Source organism: Xiphophorus maculatus, chromosome 22 (genome assembly GCF_002775205.1).
Source record: "Xiphophorus maculatus strain JP 163 A chromosome 22, X_maculatus-5.0-male, whole genome shotgun sequence".
In the NCBI taxonomy this organism is placed as follows: Eukaryota; Metazoa; Chordata; class Actinopteri; order Cyprinodontiformes; family Poeciliidae; genus Xiphophorus; species Xiphophorus maculatus.
Genome location: NC_036464.1, coordinates 402,002 through 416,667, shown reverse-complemented (window position 1 = coordinate 416,667; position 14,666 = coordinate 402,002). Strand labels below are relative to the sequence as shown.

General features: G+C 38.3%; 1 protein-coding gene across 1 annotated transcript; it reads right to left on the bottom strand.

The window, feature by feature from the left end:
• Nucleotides 1–47: 47 nt before the first annotated feature.
• On the bottom strand, nt 48–14,203 carry sec23ip (SEC23 interacting protein). Its single transcript, XM_014469688.2, has 18 exons — nt 14,009–14,203; nt 12,194–12,705; nt 10,990–11,200; nt 10,728–10,921; nt 9,507–9,596; nt 9,315–9,435; nt 9,151–9,240; nt 8,938–9,079; nt 8,054–8,262; nt 7,887–7,975; nt 7,668–7,814; nt 7,489–7,584; nt 6,381–6,542; nt 6,136–6,291; nt 5,520–5,622; nt 3,930–4,109; nt 3,691–3,853; nt 48–2,611 (listed from the first exon to the last, which is right to left on the bottom strand). The coding sequence occupies exons 1-18, from the start codon at nt 14,139–14,141 to the stop codon at nt 2,530–2,532; spliced, it is 2,880 nt and encodes a 959-aa protein (XP_014325174.1). The 5' UTR covers nt 14,142–14,203; the 3' UTR covers nt 48–2,529.
• Nucleotides 14,204–14,666: the final 463 nt, after the last annotated feature.

The following is a 14,666-nucleotide window of genomic DNA, read 5'->3' as shown; positions in this document are numbered from 1 at the left end:
CTCCTGGCTCTGACTGTGTCAGGGAGAAGGCGGAGAAGCATTTTTTCTTCAGATCACTTGTCTCTTATCAAACTGTCACAACATGAAGACAATTTCAACAAAAATGTGAAAAAATATATCTTAAAGTTACATACTGTAGCTTTAAAGGGGCGCCGCAACGAAAAAATATTTAAACCTGATTAATGGAAGATGTGGCGGTGTACAGTGTACCAGTTAATTAATAGTGATTAATCGATCCTTCTGCTTTTCTCTGCACAGCTGTAGACAGATGAATGTAGAAAAATGTGAAACAAAGCCTTACGATCAAATCAGCAGTATTTAACTCTGACAGGAAGACTTGGCATTGTACAAAGGACCTTGTTTTGTTTCTGCAAAATTTTTGAAAATCGGTAAGCGTGACCTTGAAGGTCGGGGTTTTTTCGTCGTCTTCTTGCTGCTTCTGAATGTGAAACATTTCAGCTGCTTCTCAGACACGGAGAAGCAGCGTAGGCAGGCGGCACCCAGCGACGTTTGGAGAAAATAAACGGAAAACCAGTTGGGGGGAAAGAAATCACATTTCTAATTTATTGAGTATGAGAACAACAGGAAGTTGCACTTTCTCTCAGCGGAGATTAAAGTATATTCTGACCGTTTGATTTTCAGAGGCCCAAACTACGAAGGAAGATTTACGGCTCGATTCTTGGCACTACTGGTTTCCCGTAGAAAGCTGAACTTCTGAGTATGAAGGCATTTTAGTTCCAGACTAAGATTATTATTTTTACTTATGAGACTAAAGTTATAATGTTGGCAGAATAAAGGTGGGAAATGACTAGAAAAATGTTTTCAATGAGATCAAAGCCTTGATGTCAGGATCTGACACGTCCTGGTGATCATTCTTTGATGCTAAAGTGTTAAAAGATTATTTATCTTTAAACCCAAAGTATAACTTCACAAGATGCTCAACATTTCTCAATTTAATTGATTTTTCAGGGAGGAATTCTCATCAAATTTACTTCTTTATCCTACTAATATTGCAAGTTTATTCTTATGACTATTCTCACAACATTGACTTAACGTACAACTTTTCCTCATGTGACCTTTCTGATATTATATGCTTTATTCTCTGATGATTTTATTCTTGTACAACTTTTTCTCACAGTATGACTTTCTCGTATTATTCCGACTATTCTTCTTGTGACTATTTTTGTACAATTGCAACTTTATTCTTGTAACACTTATTTAATTTGCATACAACTTTCTGTCTCATAACGTAACTTTTTTCGTATAATTACGACTTTTCTCATGACACTGAACTCATGAACTATTTTTTAATTCTCGTATGACATTTTTCAGTTAATGACTCTTAAAATGCGACTTTTTTCTTATTATTTTGACTTCATTCTCGTACAACTTTTTTTTTTCTCGCGTTATTCCGACTTTGTTCTTTTAACACTAACTTTTTTTCTGGTAATATGGCTCTCGAATTATTCCGACTTTTTTTCTCACAATATTATGACTATTTTCTAATTACATTTTTTTCTTAGTCTGGCCTTAAGATTTCAAAAGACTCGGTGTTGGTTACCTGAACTCGTCATCGATTTGTTCACCATCTGTTTTGGGATCTTTAAGGAATATTTTACCAGTTAATTGAGGGACTAAACTGATCAAATAAAAATAATTCGGTGCCTAAATTTGTACTTATGGCAGATTATTTTTAATCCACAACGTCAGATTTGCACTAAAATGTGGATAGAAATATTTCTTCATAGCTTCGGCCTCTGATAGAGAACCTCTTGATTTATTTACAGAGTATTACTAGGAAAATGTCAGTTTTTGTTCAGACTGGCTGTGTGGATAAAAAGGGAACATTTTGTGTTTTTTATTGTAGGATTGTGTTTAAATGCGTTGGACCAATCAGAGGATAAACTACGGCAGGCGGCTCACGCTGCTGTTTTTCCTCTGAATCTGTTCCAGTCGTTCTTACATGTAAATACGTTCCAAACATTTCAGACTTTACATTGAACCTGCAGGTTCTAGAGGAATATATTAACTGTTTTGCTTGTTTTAAGCTGAGAGGACGTTACATAAACAGGTGCTTTGATTGTCTTAAATATACCAGGTTGCTCCTGCGTTGCTTTCTGTCATTATTTAAATATTTGCTTATTCTGCAGCTTTTTTAGGCCGTCTCAAAGTTTCCTGGCTTGACAGGAGAAACTAAACTTCCTCTTTACGTCTTCCTCTTGGCGGCACACCATGGTTAAAAGCTGAATAATAAAAACAAATGAGCAAGAAATGGATTTATTGTGACGATTTGTCCATGAATAACTTACATCCGACTGCATATATTGGCTGTTCCTGTTCCGCCTTGGCCACTTGTTGTATATTTGCTATAAAAATGTAATATCAACCCTGTCAAGTGTCTCTGCTTCTACCAACTCATTCGTTTGTTTCTTAATTTAAGACAAATGGCATAATACCAACATATTATTCATCTGTATACAATAAGCTACTTCAATAAAAATAGAAAAACAGAACCGAGTAATCAGAGTATTAATGAGCGAGCGGCTCCGGATGGATCCCAACGGTTTTGTAGATTTCCTTCAGGAGAAGCAGCGCCGTGTCTTCAGACTGCCTGCAGGACGAAACGGAAACACGGCAGGTGAAAAAACATTTTACGGTTTTTAGTTTCCTCCAAGAAACAAAAGATCAAAACTTTCCAATAAAACCACCACAAAAGAATTATTGGTAAATGTTTATTTTCTATCAGCGGTATGGAGATAAAATGTTACATTTTAGGGGATCAGCTGATTCATGAGAAACTGATGACAACTGAGCAACTTTATCACTATATTAAGCAACTAAAAAAAAAGTATTGGAAGGTTTTTTTTTATAAGATCGATGCTCCCCTGATTTTACATAAATAAAATTTAGATGAATAATCTTGAATAAAAAACTCTGTTTTCTCACTTTGGTGAGATTATCTGAGAATAACAAGATTTCACAAAAAAGTATTTATACTAAATAAGTAAGAATTACTAGTTTTTGCATCAGAATCACCAATTTAAAGGCAAACAGTTTATAATATGCAGAAAAAAAATAAAGTTAGCAAGTGGAAGCATCTTTTTACCATGTATTTGTAAAACATTTGGTAATAATGAGTTTAATCTTCTGTTCTTAACTATTTTTTAATTTCATATTTTAATTTCCACACTTTAGTTTTTATTTTTCCTGCAGTTCTTTTTTATAATTAACATTTCAGGACAAATCAATTATTATATAGACACAAAAATGTGATAAATAGTAAATTACACAGTTTTTGTGTTTTTTCTCCTAGAAGCATGACAGATGGCTATTTTAGGATATTTAGGCCAGAGAATAAACTCATAAAACTACCAGAAAAAAGTCGTAATAATATGAAAATTAAGTCACAATATCACCAGAATAAAATTGTAAATTTATGACAATTTTAAAAATTTAGCCTGTTATTAAGTTTTACTTTTAACTTGTTAAATCAACTTTTCCTCATAATTTTAATTAATTTTTCTGGTAATATTATAACTTTATTCTTGCTCAATAATTTTCCCTTTTTTGTCTTAAATATCCAGTTACATCGTTACCGATTAAAAGCTAAAACTCTAACCCTTCATTGTTTTCTTTTACATGAACCGTAGTGTGAAAACCCGAACGGCTCGGCTCGGTAAACTGACGTACCAGTAGCAGAGGTGGCTCTGCAGGGCGAACAGATACTCGTTGAAGCTCTCGATGGGTTTCTCCTGCAGAACGAAGTCGATCCGATTCCCTCCGTTCAGCATCCCGATCTTCACCTGCGGCTCGTCTTCCCTCTGCAGCTCCGCGCTCTCAGCGACTTTATGGTCTGTGGCGAACGACGACAGCGTTGAGGCGATCGAACGGACCCGGAGTTAAAGAGAAGAAGAAGAAGACAGACGTACCGTCGTGTACGTGCTGCTCCTCCTCCTCTATCTGATTGGCCACGATGGCGAGCTCGGCCTGCAGGGCGGAGGAGGTGTGGGCGCGGGCGAACTCGTTGAGCGTCTGCCAGGCGCTGCGCAGCGAGCTGATGAAGCCGTGCTTCAGGTCCGAGCCCATCCGAGACAGACTCTCCTTCAGCTCTGCAACCGATTCACACAAAATGCCCTGAAATGACCTGCGCCTCCGTTACAAACTTTATCAATATTACGCTAATGTCCAAATTTCACAATCGTTTTTTTTCCATTAAATCAGAAACACAATAAAAATCTAATCTGAATAAGTTTGTTTACGCAATAAGTTATTAAAAAACATCATCCAACCACTTCCTGTTGTCTTCTTTGTGGTTTCTGCCAGTAGTAAATCCTGTTGTTGATCACATGACTCATGTGAAAACTGAATCATGTGATCAAAACTGCAATTAAAAAAAAGTGTTTCCATTGCAGTTTTGAGAAATATATAAATTTTGATCCAGAAACACCTCAACCAAAACGTTTTATCGTAAAATCAAGTTTTTTAGGTTTTATTGAAATTTGTGAATTTCACAAAACTGCAACAGAAAGACTTTTTTCACATCACAAACCACTACAATGTCAAAATGTGTGTATCTTGTGGAATGAACTAAAAAATCTCATCCTGCACAGAAACGTCTTATTGAAAAATGAGGATTTTTAAATGGGTGAGTCTCCATTTAGTAAATTAATTTCACCAATTCCCCGATTCTTTTTCTGCAGTTTTTAAAACAATTGGGAAAATTATCATAGATTACACAAAATGATTTTAGATTACTTAATATTAGATGAGTTTAAACTAGATCTAATTAGATTAGGTAAGATTAAATCGACTGAATAAATTATTCTATTTAACCTTAAATTAGTGTAGATTATATCAAATTAGATGAGATTAGGTTAAATTAGATTCCCTCAAGATTACATTTTTCTAATTAGATGAGTTTAGACCACATCAAATTAGATTAGATTAGATTAACTCATACCAGAATACATCAAATAAGATTGGCTAATCCGAGATTAGATCAGAATCTATATTACTCCTTCCAGACCGAACGTGTCGCCGACGACACAGCCGAATTTGTAGGACCTTAATTCCTCGACGATTTGCGCAAGACGTTGCGCTTTCTAACCAGTACCGGGTTATTACGGTAATTTCACCCCGCTGTAGCAGGGACCAAGTTTTACTTCAGTTTAATCTGATGAGAAACTCTTCTGGTACATTGTGAAAATAACTGCTAGTTATCAAAAGTTCCAGTTGTTATGGAGAAAAGGGAAAATATATTTACTCACAGGACATTTAAAGAACTTCAGACAATTAAAATAAGCAAAAATATCCAGGTGGAGATTTGAAACTCAGATGGTTAAACTGCAGAAAAATAACTAAGAGTCTGTGCCTTTTTTATTTCCACTGTATTCACGCCATAATCTCAGTTTCAACAAACAGTAAACTGAGATTAAGCAACAGAAAGTGTTTTTCTGAAATGAAAAACTGAAACATCCCAGCAGCCTCTGAAAGCTGATCAGTCAGCAGAAGTTTCTTACCGAGATGAAGCCGCTTCCTTCCTTTGTAATGTGGGATTAAAACGGGCTTCAGGTCCAAATCTGGAACGATCATCGGCTCGATTCGGTACGCCACCGGGTCCAGCTGAAACAAGATGGCGCTGTTAGCTTATTTCCAATCAGACGCTGTAGGGCTGGGCAATAAATCAATAACAATAAATATCACGACAATATCAATAGGTAATATATCTGATAGAATATTCAATAATCAATATATAGAATATTCACTGAACTCCGCTCAACCTTTTCCTTGTTAACTCAGCTGTGGTGGAATCAACTCTCTCTCGCTCTATGGTTGCCTAGCAACAACCTGTTGGGTAAGAAGCAGTTTCAAGTCTCCCGCCCCCAGCTTCGGTTGCCTGGCAACGGCCTGCTGAGTAACCGGCAGTAACAGTTTCAAGTTTCCCCACTTTGCCTGAAAACGGCTTAAAAATAAAAAACAACGGCGAGAAAACTGGATAAAACAGGAAACCAGTATTTAAAACAAGAGTTGACAGACTGAGATGAAACGGTTACATGGTGATTAGTTTTTCAGCTTTAGATAAAACAGTTTGTAGATGTTTGACTCCCAACGTTCAGACGTTCAGGCTCTTCGCACCGGGTGGTAGATGTTGAAGAATCCCTTGCAGGTGGGCAGCTGGTACGCCTCGTCGATCTTCTCCAGCCCGCGCACCGTCAGGAACATCCCGATCGGAGAACCCAGGGCGAAGAAGTTCACCGGCTCAAAGTCCAGGCTGTGGTAGATCACCGACACCTGCAGAACCAGGCAGAACCAGGCAGAACGTCAGCGCCGCTCCGCTGCAGTTCATAACAATCAGCTTCCTTCTTCAGTGGTTTACCCACCTGCCCAGTTCCAACTTCAAAGTAGTTGTAGTTGACGTGGACTGAAGACACGGTGCTGCCCACTGGTGGCTTGGTGGTGGCGCTACCGGCAGGCTGGGTTACCGTGGCTACCATGGCCGGACTCTCCTCCTTCGCTTCTGCTTTCCTCTGTTGGCGTCCGGCCTGGAGACCACACACAGCCACCACGCCCCCAGCAGGGTTAAAGGTCACAAGCTATCAGTTAATGACTTTGAGCTCATTGATCGGCGAACGATTAACTGATAAAAGGATATTTTCTTAAAAACTTGAGTTTTCTCTTGCATAAAGAGGGTCGACCTATTAGGTCCAGTGTAGTAGAAAAGAAAGGAGCAAATTTCCAGCAAAACATGTTGAGATTATTCACAAAAATTTCACAGAAAAAGTTAGGAAATTCTAAGTCTGAAATTTTTTAAATTTGCTTGTAAAAAAAACCTCAAAAGAAAACAATCAGAAATTTTGAGATTAATCACAGAAATAAAAAATAAAAAAACTTGGGAAATTTCTAGTTTGAAAAGTCAAAAATTTGCAAGAAAAAAAAAATTTAATCTGAAATTTTGAGAATCTTTGAAATTCTCTAGAAATATTTTTTGGACATTTCCGAGTTTCACAGTTAAAAAAATTCTAGAAACAGCTGAAGTTTCGAGATTAATCTCTAAATGTTACATATTTTCTAGACAAGAAATTAGAATTTTGAAAAGCTGAAAATTTGCTTGAAAAAAAATCTGAAATTTTGAGATTAATCTCAGAAATTTTCTGGAAAAAAAACCAGTAGATTTCTGAGTTTCAAGTCGAAAAATTTCTATTTGAAATTCAGGAATTTCCACATTTTCTTTCTAGTAAATTTTCAACTTTTAAAACTCAGAAATCTTTTCTGAAATTAATCTCAAAATGTATTTTTTCTTGGCAGAAATGTTCTCCTTTTATTATATCTACAATTTCCTTGATGTGTTTTAGGTTAGTTAGAATCATATAAATTATTTCTATTTGCTAAAGGCTGGAAAAGCATTTTAGAGATTTTTTTTGTAACTTCCTCAGAGTGTTAGAAACATTTAGTTTTGCTGTATTTTGCTGAACACGTAAACAAGCCCACCTGTCTGCTGACTCGTTCTTTCACGAACTTGGTGAGTTTTTTCCGCGGGCCCAGAGGGATCCCCATGTCCTTCAGGTCCTCCGTCGTACACATGAGCTGGAAAAACACATTCAAGCTTTTTTTTCTTCTTCAACTTTCAGCAAATCCATATAAAGTGAAGGAGATTTTTATATTTTTACTAAAGACTCGATGTCGATCTTCTCCTGGTCCAAGGTGCTCTTGTACTCAGAGAGGCCCAGATGTTGCAGCACAGCAGCGAGATCCTCAAACTCTTCCTCGTCCTCCTCTTCCTCTCTGTTCGGCTCCTTCGCGGCAGGAGCCGACACCTGAAACGAGACGCAGCGTTTCCACACGCAGTTCCACACATTTCAGCGTTTCCTGGTGGGTTTGCGCTCTACCTCTCCGTTAGCGGCGGGCGCGGCCGGCAGCAGCGGCGCAGCAGAGACGGTTTTCTGGTTGGAAAGCAGATCGAAGAGAATCAGGGATCCTGCAGAGACGACAGTAACCATTAAAACCGGAAACGTGAATCTGCCGTTTAAAAATAAAAAACAGGGTTTCGTTTTACCCAGGCTGTGTCCGGCCACCGATATTCCCCCTCTGTAGTCGGGGTTCCTGTTCATGAACAAGGCGTAGAGACGGTTGATCTCCTGAGCCACAGTGTCCATGATGGTCTGGCAGTAAGTCGGACTGTTGTAGAAAAGCACATCCAGCAGCGTCTCGTTGGTGAAGTGGCGCAACCGTCCGGTGCTGGGCAGGGTGATCTTTTTAATCCTCCTGAAAAAAAATCAAAATAATTCATTTACTGAGACAAAACACCTACAACCTGGACATTTTAAATCCAACAACATGAAGCAGGATAAAACATCTAAATAATTTACACACTGAGCTTCAATCGTTTAGATTATATACATGAACCAAGAAAAATGTAAGTGAATATTAAAAAATAACCGAGAAAATCAAAGTAGAAACGTATTGATTGCAGCTTTTTGTCAGCAATTAATCGATTACTAAATTAGTTGACGATTATTTCAATAACTGATTAATTGTGACTAATCAAATAATTCAGTCCTACACTTTTTTATTCATTAGAAATACATTAAAAGACGCAAATAACTAATCAATTTTTTTATTTTTTATAATAAAATAAACATTTTATTGCCTAAAATGCAATACCGTAGCATTCATTTAGTAAATCTGGACCCAATGAAACTAAATCTGCCACTTGAAGAGTTTTGGCTAAAATATATTTACAGACAAATAAGTTTTTATCCTAAATACGAAATGTATTTATTTTTTGTACAGTTGTGGTTTAATTTCTGCTCTGAATATGTTGCTTTTTCTTTAAATGATCTTTTTTGAGTGAATTCTAAAGTTAATGATTAATCAGTGACCGCTTCAGTCAACAGTTATTTGATGAATCGTTTGGGTCGGATGCGTTTCGCAGCCCACCTGTCCACCCCGGTGGCGTCTCCGTGGAGAGCCGTGTGCCACTGGACAGGAAGGAACTCCACCCGGCTGATGGCGTGTTCGTCCAGCGAATTCTTGAAGTGGCTGTGCAGCAGCTTCAGCGAAACGCTCCGGAAGTCGTCCACTGGAAGCAAACGACGCTGCGTTTAAATTAAAGTTTCCACAGATAGGATCACTGGTGGAGACGCCGCTCACCGCACTCAATCATGCTCCTGAACCTGAGGTCGCAAACCGGGCCGATGCCATGGACCATGAACACCAGATGATCCACCGTGGGAAGCTCGCCTGAAGCAAAACAAATCATTTTCAGCTGAACTGATGTTGGTTCCACCGTTCTGATTCGCAGCGAGGCAGAATACCATCAGGCACTTCGTCGTGGTCATCATCAACCCCTCTCTTCACCACCCTCGGCCTCGTCTGCCCGTCCTGAGTGGTACCCCACTCGTCTGGGTTGGACGAAGGCTGGAACTGGACTATGACCTGCGGGAACAAACAGAACGTCCAAACCGGGTTTGTCTGGTAATTTGCTACTGAGGACGGTTTGGGCTCACCTTTGGGTTGTGCATGACGATCGTTTCTCCGGATGGAAACTCCAGCCTGCGATGCCACTGGTTTGTTGATACGGCCTTTTTATATTCTGCCTGAAGGTGAAAAATGTACTCATGAAGTCACAGTCTGAGGGCTGATTACTTACTTTTGTAGTTAGAAATGCACCGATTGGACATTAATATCTGAATGGATCCTGATATGGAAAAGAATTCTACATTGGTTATCAGTGATACAAGCTACAGATGTAAACAAAACTTTGTCAGTATTTCATTCATGTAAAAAAAAAACAACACACTTTTGCAATTGCAGAGTTACCATTAAATAAAAAATGCAATTAAAATCATACATGGATAGATTCATTTTTTACTTTCTTCATTGAAAAACATGCAGATCCATGATCCTTCAACTACTTCCTCCGATTTCTTCTTCATGGTTTCCGGCAGAAGTAACATCCTGTTCTTGATCATGCGAGTCGTGATGCAAAAAAAAGTATTTCCATTGAAGCTTCAATACAGCCGAAAAAAACCCACCTCACCCAAGCAACAAAACTTTTGATTGAAAAACAAATTGTTTGGAAATTTCTCGAAATGTCAAATTGCACAATTGGAAATGCAGCCAATGTTCCTGATCCGTAGGGGCAGATCCAGAATTTATGATTTATTTTACATTGGTTGTTTTACTCCTAATTACACTGATTGACCAAATTCAAGCTGTTTTTACATATTTGACCAAACTTGTGAAGGTATTTATGTTTTTAAATGTGCTGCACTGGTGGAGAGTTAATTAAATAAATTAGTAATTCATTACATCAGCGGAGCTTAATTTTTTCACATATTGTCTGTTTTATACCAACTAATATGTAAAAATAAAATCCTAAAAGTTAGCTTCTGCAACTTCAAAAGAAAAAAAATTAATTGTGTTTTTAGAAATTATTGTTCTTCTACCAAAAAAAAAACTAGAGGAAAAAACCCTGATAATTTGTTTTTGGTCATTTTAAAAACCAAAGAACCAACATGAATTATTGAGACTTCACTAATAGATATTAAATATTTAAAACTATGTGAATTGATGAAATTATTATTTAACTTCCCTTTGGGATCAATAAAGTATTTTTGAGTTGAATTGAAAGCCATCAACAAATTGTTGCTGACCAGTTGTTGCTTTCTGAATCATTTTCGGGTGCATTCTGGTGAACCGCCAGGTGGTGGCGCCTCTTTACGAACCTCCAGTTTCTCGCTGAACTCCTCAGAGTACGGGACGAAGCGGCTGTCCTTGTCGCCTTTGTAGAACCAGGTGCAGCGCCGGACCTCTGTGGGCTCCTCCTCCCAGTACACGGCGCTGCGCATGCGGTCGTAAAGCTGCACGTCGTAGCGCCCGCCGTCCGTCCGGACGACCACGTTCTCTGGGTCCGGTTGGACTGGCGGAACCAAAGGTCTTCAGACTTTGTGTGTGAAATATTCACCAATTCTCTTTGTGTTTCGGTACCTGAGTTGAACGTCTCCTCAAGCTGCAGCGAGTCGATGATGCTCAAAGGAAACCAGACGCTCTTCGACTCGACTTCCTTGCAGTAGAACCAGTGCGGCTGGACCGGTTCGTAGACATTGTAGTTGTACAGCGTCATCGGACCTGCAGGAACGACGGCGCCGGCGGCGGCAGCGGGCGGAGGAGGAGCCGCCTGAACATGTGAGGGAGGAGGCTGAAGAACGAAAAAAGATTTATTCAGATCAGGGTTTGTACAAAAATTCAAGCACTTTTCAAGGATTTTCAAGGCAAGTTTTCAAACTTTTCCAGTAAAAACAAAGACAGTTTCAATTATATCAATTATTACTGCTATTAATGCTTTGTGACAGTTTCTACATTTTACAGCAGGAATAAGTTAAGCTAAAAATATAACAAAATTTTATGTTTTGAAATGTCTCACACATCTTGACTGGTCTGAGAACAAAACAATAATTTAACAAAAAAACCTAATATAAGATAATCTTTATACATCAATTAGGAACTATAAATATTCATTACATTGAAACAACCCAAACAAATTGTGTTAAGGTAAAATATTTAAACAAAATATGCAGTGAAAGTTTAAAACATAATCTCTAAATAATGTTCTTGCTAAATTTTTTGCCATTTAACAAATATAAATAATTTTGGTGATTCTAACTAACCTAAAACAAGAAAAGTTTAGTCTGATTTAACTTCAGAGTCTTTTTATGAGGTGTAGGTCTGAAACGATTACTCGGATTAATTGTGATTGATTATTGCAATAATCGTCAACTAATTTAGTAATCCATTTATCGTTAACTGGAGTTTACAGACTCAAAAAATGTCACTTGCTCAAAGAAAAACACAGCCACACAAGTAATGAAGCCAAAGCTGCACAAAAATCTGAACATTTTCCATTTAAAATGAAAAAAACAAAAGTTTGTAAAAATGTTTTAGCCTAAACTCCTCGAGTGGCAGCTTTAGCTTCATCTGGTTCAAATGCTGTAAGGAAAATAATTAAAAAATCTCTTTTTAGGCAACTTTGTAATTCTAATATTGTATAAAAAACGGTTTAAATGACAAATCACCACAATGTGCTTATTTTTTGTATCTGATTTAAAAAAAAAAAACCCACGTCCTTATTTGTAATTTTTTTGAGGATTTTCTAAACCTTGGAAACATCTAATAGAAATTTTGTGGCACCTACTGTTGTAAACGTCGGGCCTGGGGGGGGAAACATCATCTGCGGCGCGCTGATAGAGTAGGGGATCTGCGGCGGCGTGTGTGTTGGCGGCAGGACCTCCGGCGCTGGAATGTAGGGGCTGGCTCGGCTGCTGCTGGGGGTGTGGCGGTACGGGTTGTGAGCCTGCGGCTGCATCAGGGGGGGCGGCGGCGTCATGGTGGTCGGGGGAGGAGTGTGGCGCCCCACTGGGCTTTGGTAAACGGCGCCGCCGAACACTTGAGGTGGCGGGTTGATCTGTGAGCTTGTAGACGGTGGCGGCGGAGTTGGAGCCATGCTGATGCTGCGGGGAACAGAAACGGGTCCGGCTACTGAGGACATGGTGGATGGGGGGCATGGCGACTGGCCGATGGATGCGAACGGGTCAGAGGTCGTGGCCGGACTGGAGAAGTAGCTGAAGGTGGAGGAGGATGCTGGTACAACGCCAGAGGTCTGACCAAGGAAGCTGTCTTCTTCTCCAACATCAGTGGAATCTTCTTCTGAAGGATGAAAAATAATAAATTTAACGGCAGCTACAAGTCCTCTCTGTCTTCTTTAATTTTTTAATGGGCCTCCTGCTTCCCCTTTGCATTGTATCAACATATCCGCTACGCCAACATCTCTCAGCAAAAGAAAATGAAGTGGATTAGCAGTACTTGCTAACAACTGATGGTGTCATCCAGGACATTTTACTGTGGAATATCATCTTTGCTGCCCGGCGGACACTGAGCTGTTAGCATCAGGGCTGATACGATTAATCAGTCAACTAATTTAGTAACTGATTAATTGTTAGCTGGAGTGTATGGACTCAAAAAAAGCGACATATTCAGAGCAGTAAATAAGCCAAAACTGTACAAAAATATGTACATTTTGCATTTAAGATAAAAAAATTAACTTTGTAAACATATTTTAGTCAAAGCTCCTGGAGTGAGTTTTAGCTCCACTAAGTTCAGATTTACTGAACTAATGCTGTTATTGCATTTAAGTCTAGTTACTTATTTTATAAAAGTGAACTGATTTGTTTATTTGCGTCTTTTAATGTATTTCTAATGTATAAAAAAGGCTTATTCAGTTAAATGAAAATCTGTAGGATGTGACAATTTATCAGAATTATTGTCAGAATAATTGATAAAATAATAAATTACTAAAATAATCATTAGTACGTCATGTAACTGTCATACAGCAACAGTCTTCAGTCAGAGGCCTGTTCAGATTTGTTGCAGTACTGACTGCTACTGGAGATTCTTCCTGCCTACAGCATCACCAAAACAATTCTTTGAAGACACTTAAATGATAGGAGACATCATAATTTCTCTTTGGGATGAATAATCTATTATTTGACTGAATTAAATTGACTTATTCTACAGATTGGACACTAATCCCACCTGGTGAACCAAATCAATTCAAACCAAAAATAAATGTGATCAATCACAGTTATTCACTGATTTAAAAGGAGGGGAAAAATTGCCTTTGGTATTAACAAAGGCAAAACCTTTATTCGGTTATGAAAATTTGCTACATTTTGTCTCTAGTAGAGTTTGTAGAAACATTAATGTGATGTTTATGCACTTTAACCTAGTAATTTATTTGCCACTTATTGTGATAAACACCAATAGCAGGAATGCTACAGCAGAAGCATTCAGAAGTTGGATAATCTAGCAAACCTGTCGACTATTTATCGTGGTGCTTCTGTGTCTTTCATTCAATAACAGCTGATAGCAGGAGGTTAGCCTGGCTAGCTTAGCATGCTAACGACCTGTCCACAGTTTAAACATTTCCTCAAACAGTCTCGCTAACTCTCACCTCCTGACAGCACCGCCGGCCCGGTGGCCTGGCTCACCGGCATAAACGGCAGGTTGAAGTTAAACTCCGGGGCGGCGCTGAACAATAAATTCGCACTGCTGTTGGGAACATTGTTATTTTTTCTATCTGCCATTTTTCCCCCAGAATTACACGTAGCAAGAACAGGAGGAGGCCGCCGGCGGAACGGGGTCAGCTGTCCAAACGGAGCTTTTTTTTTTTTAACTTTTCACCGATTCTTAAGGTGCCATCTGAACAGATCAATACAGCATCTACCCAAGCACATGATTTAGAGATCTGCTGTAATGTTGCCGGTATCGCTCGTTAGTTGAAGATCAACAACAAACACTTCCTCTCACTACTGACACCTAGAGGTCAGGAAGGCACCTACAATTTTAAGTAAGTAAATATTTTATTTTTATTTTTCACCTTTCACAGATAAAATTCACAAAGGGATAAAACAAGAATACACAAATAAAACAAAACAACAACGAAATAAATCACCATGTTAATTAAAAGTTAAAAGTTTTTCTGTAAAAAACAAACATTTACAAAAGCACAAACATTCTTAAGATAATTAAAAAATATCTACACTTTAATGTAATTTTGTATCTTAAATATACATTTGCAATTACAATTTTTTTTACTAAAAACCTATAAA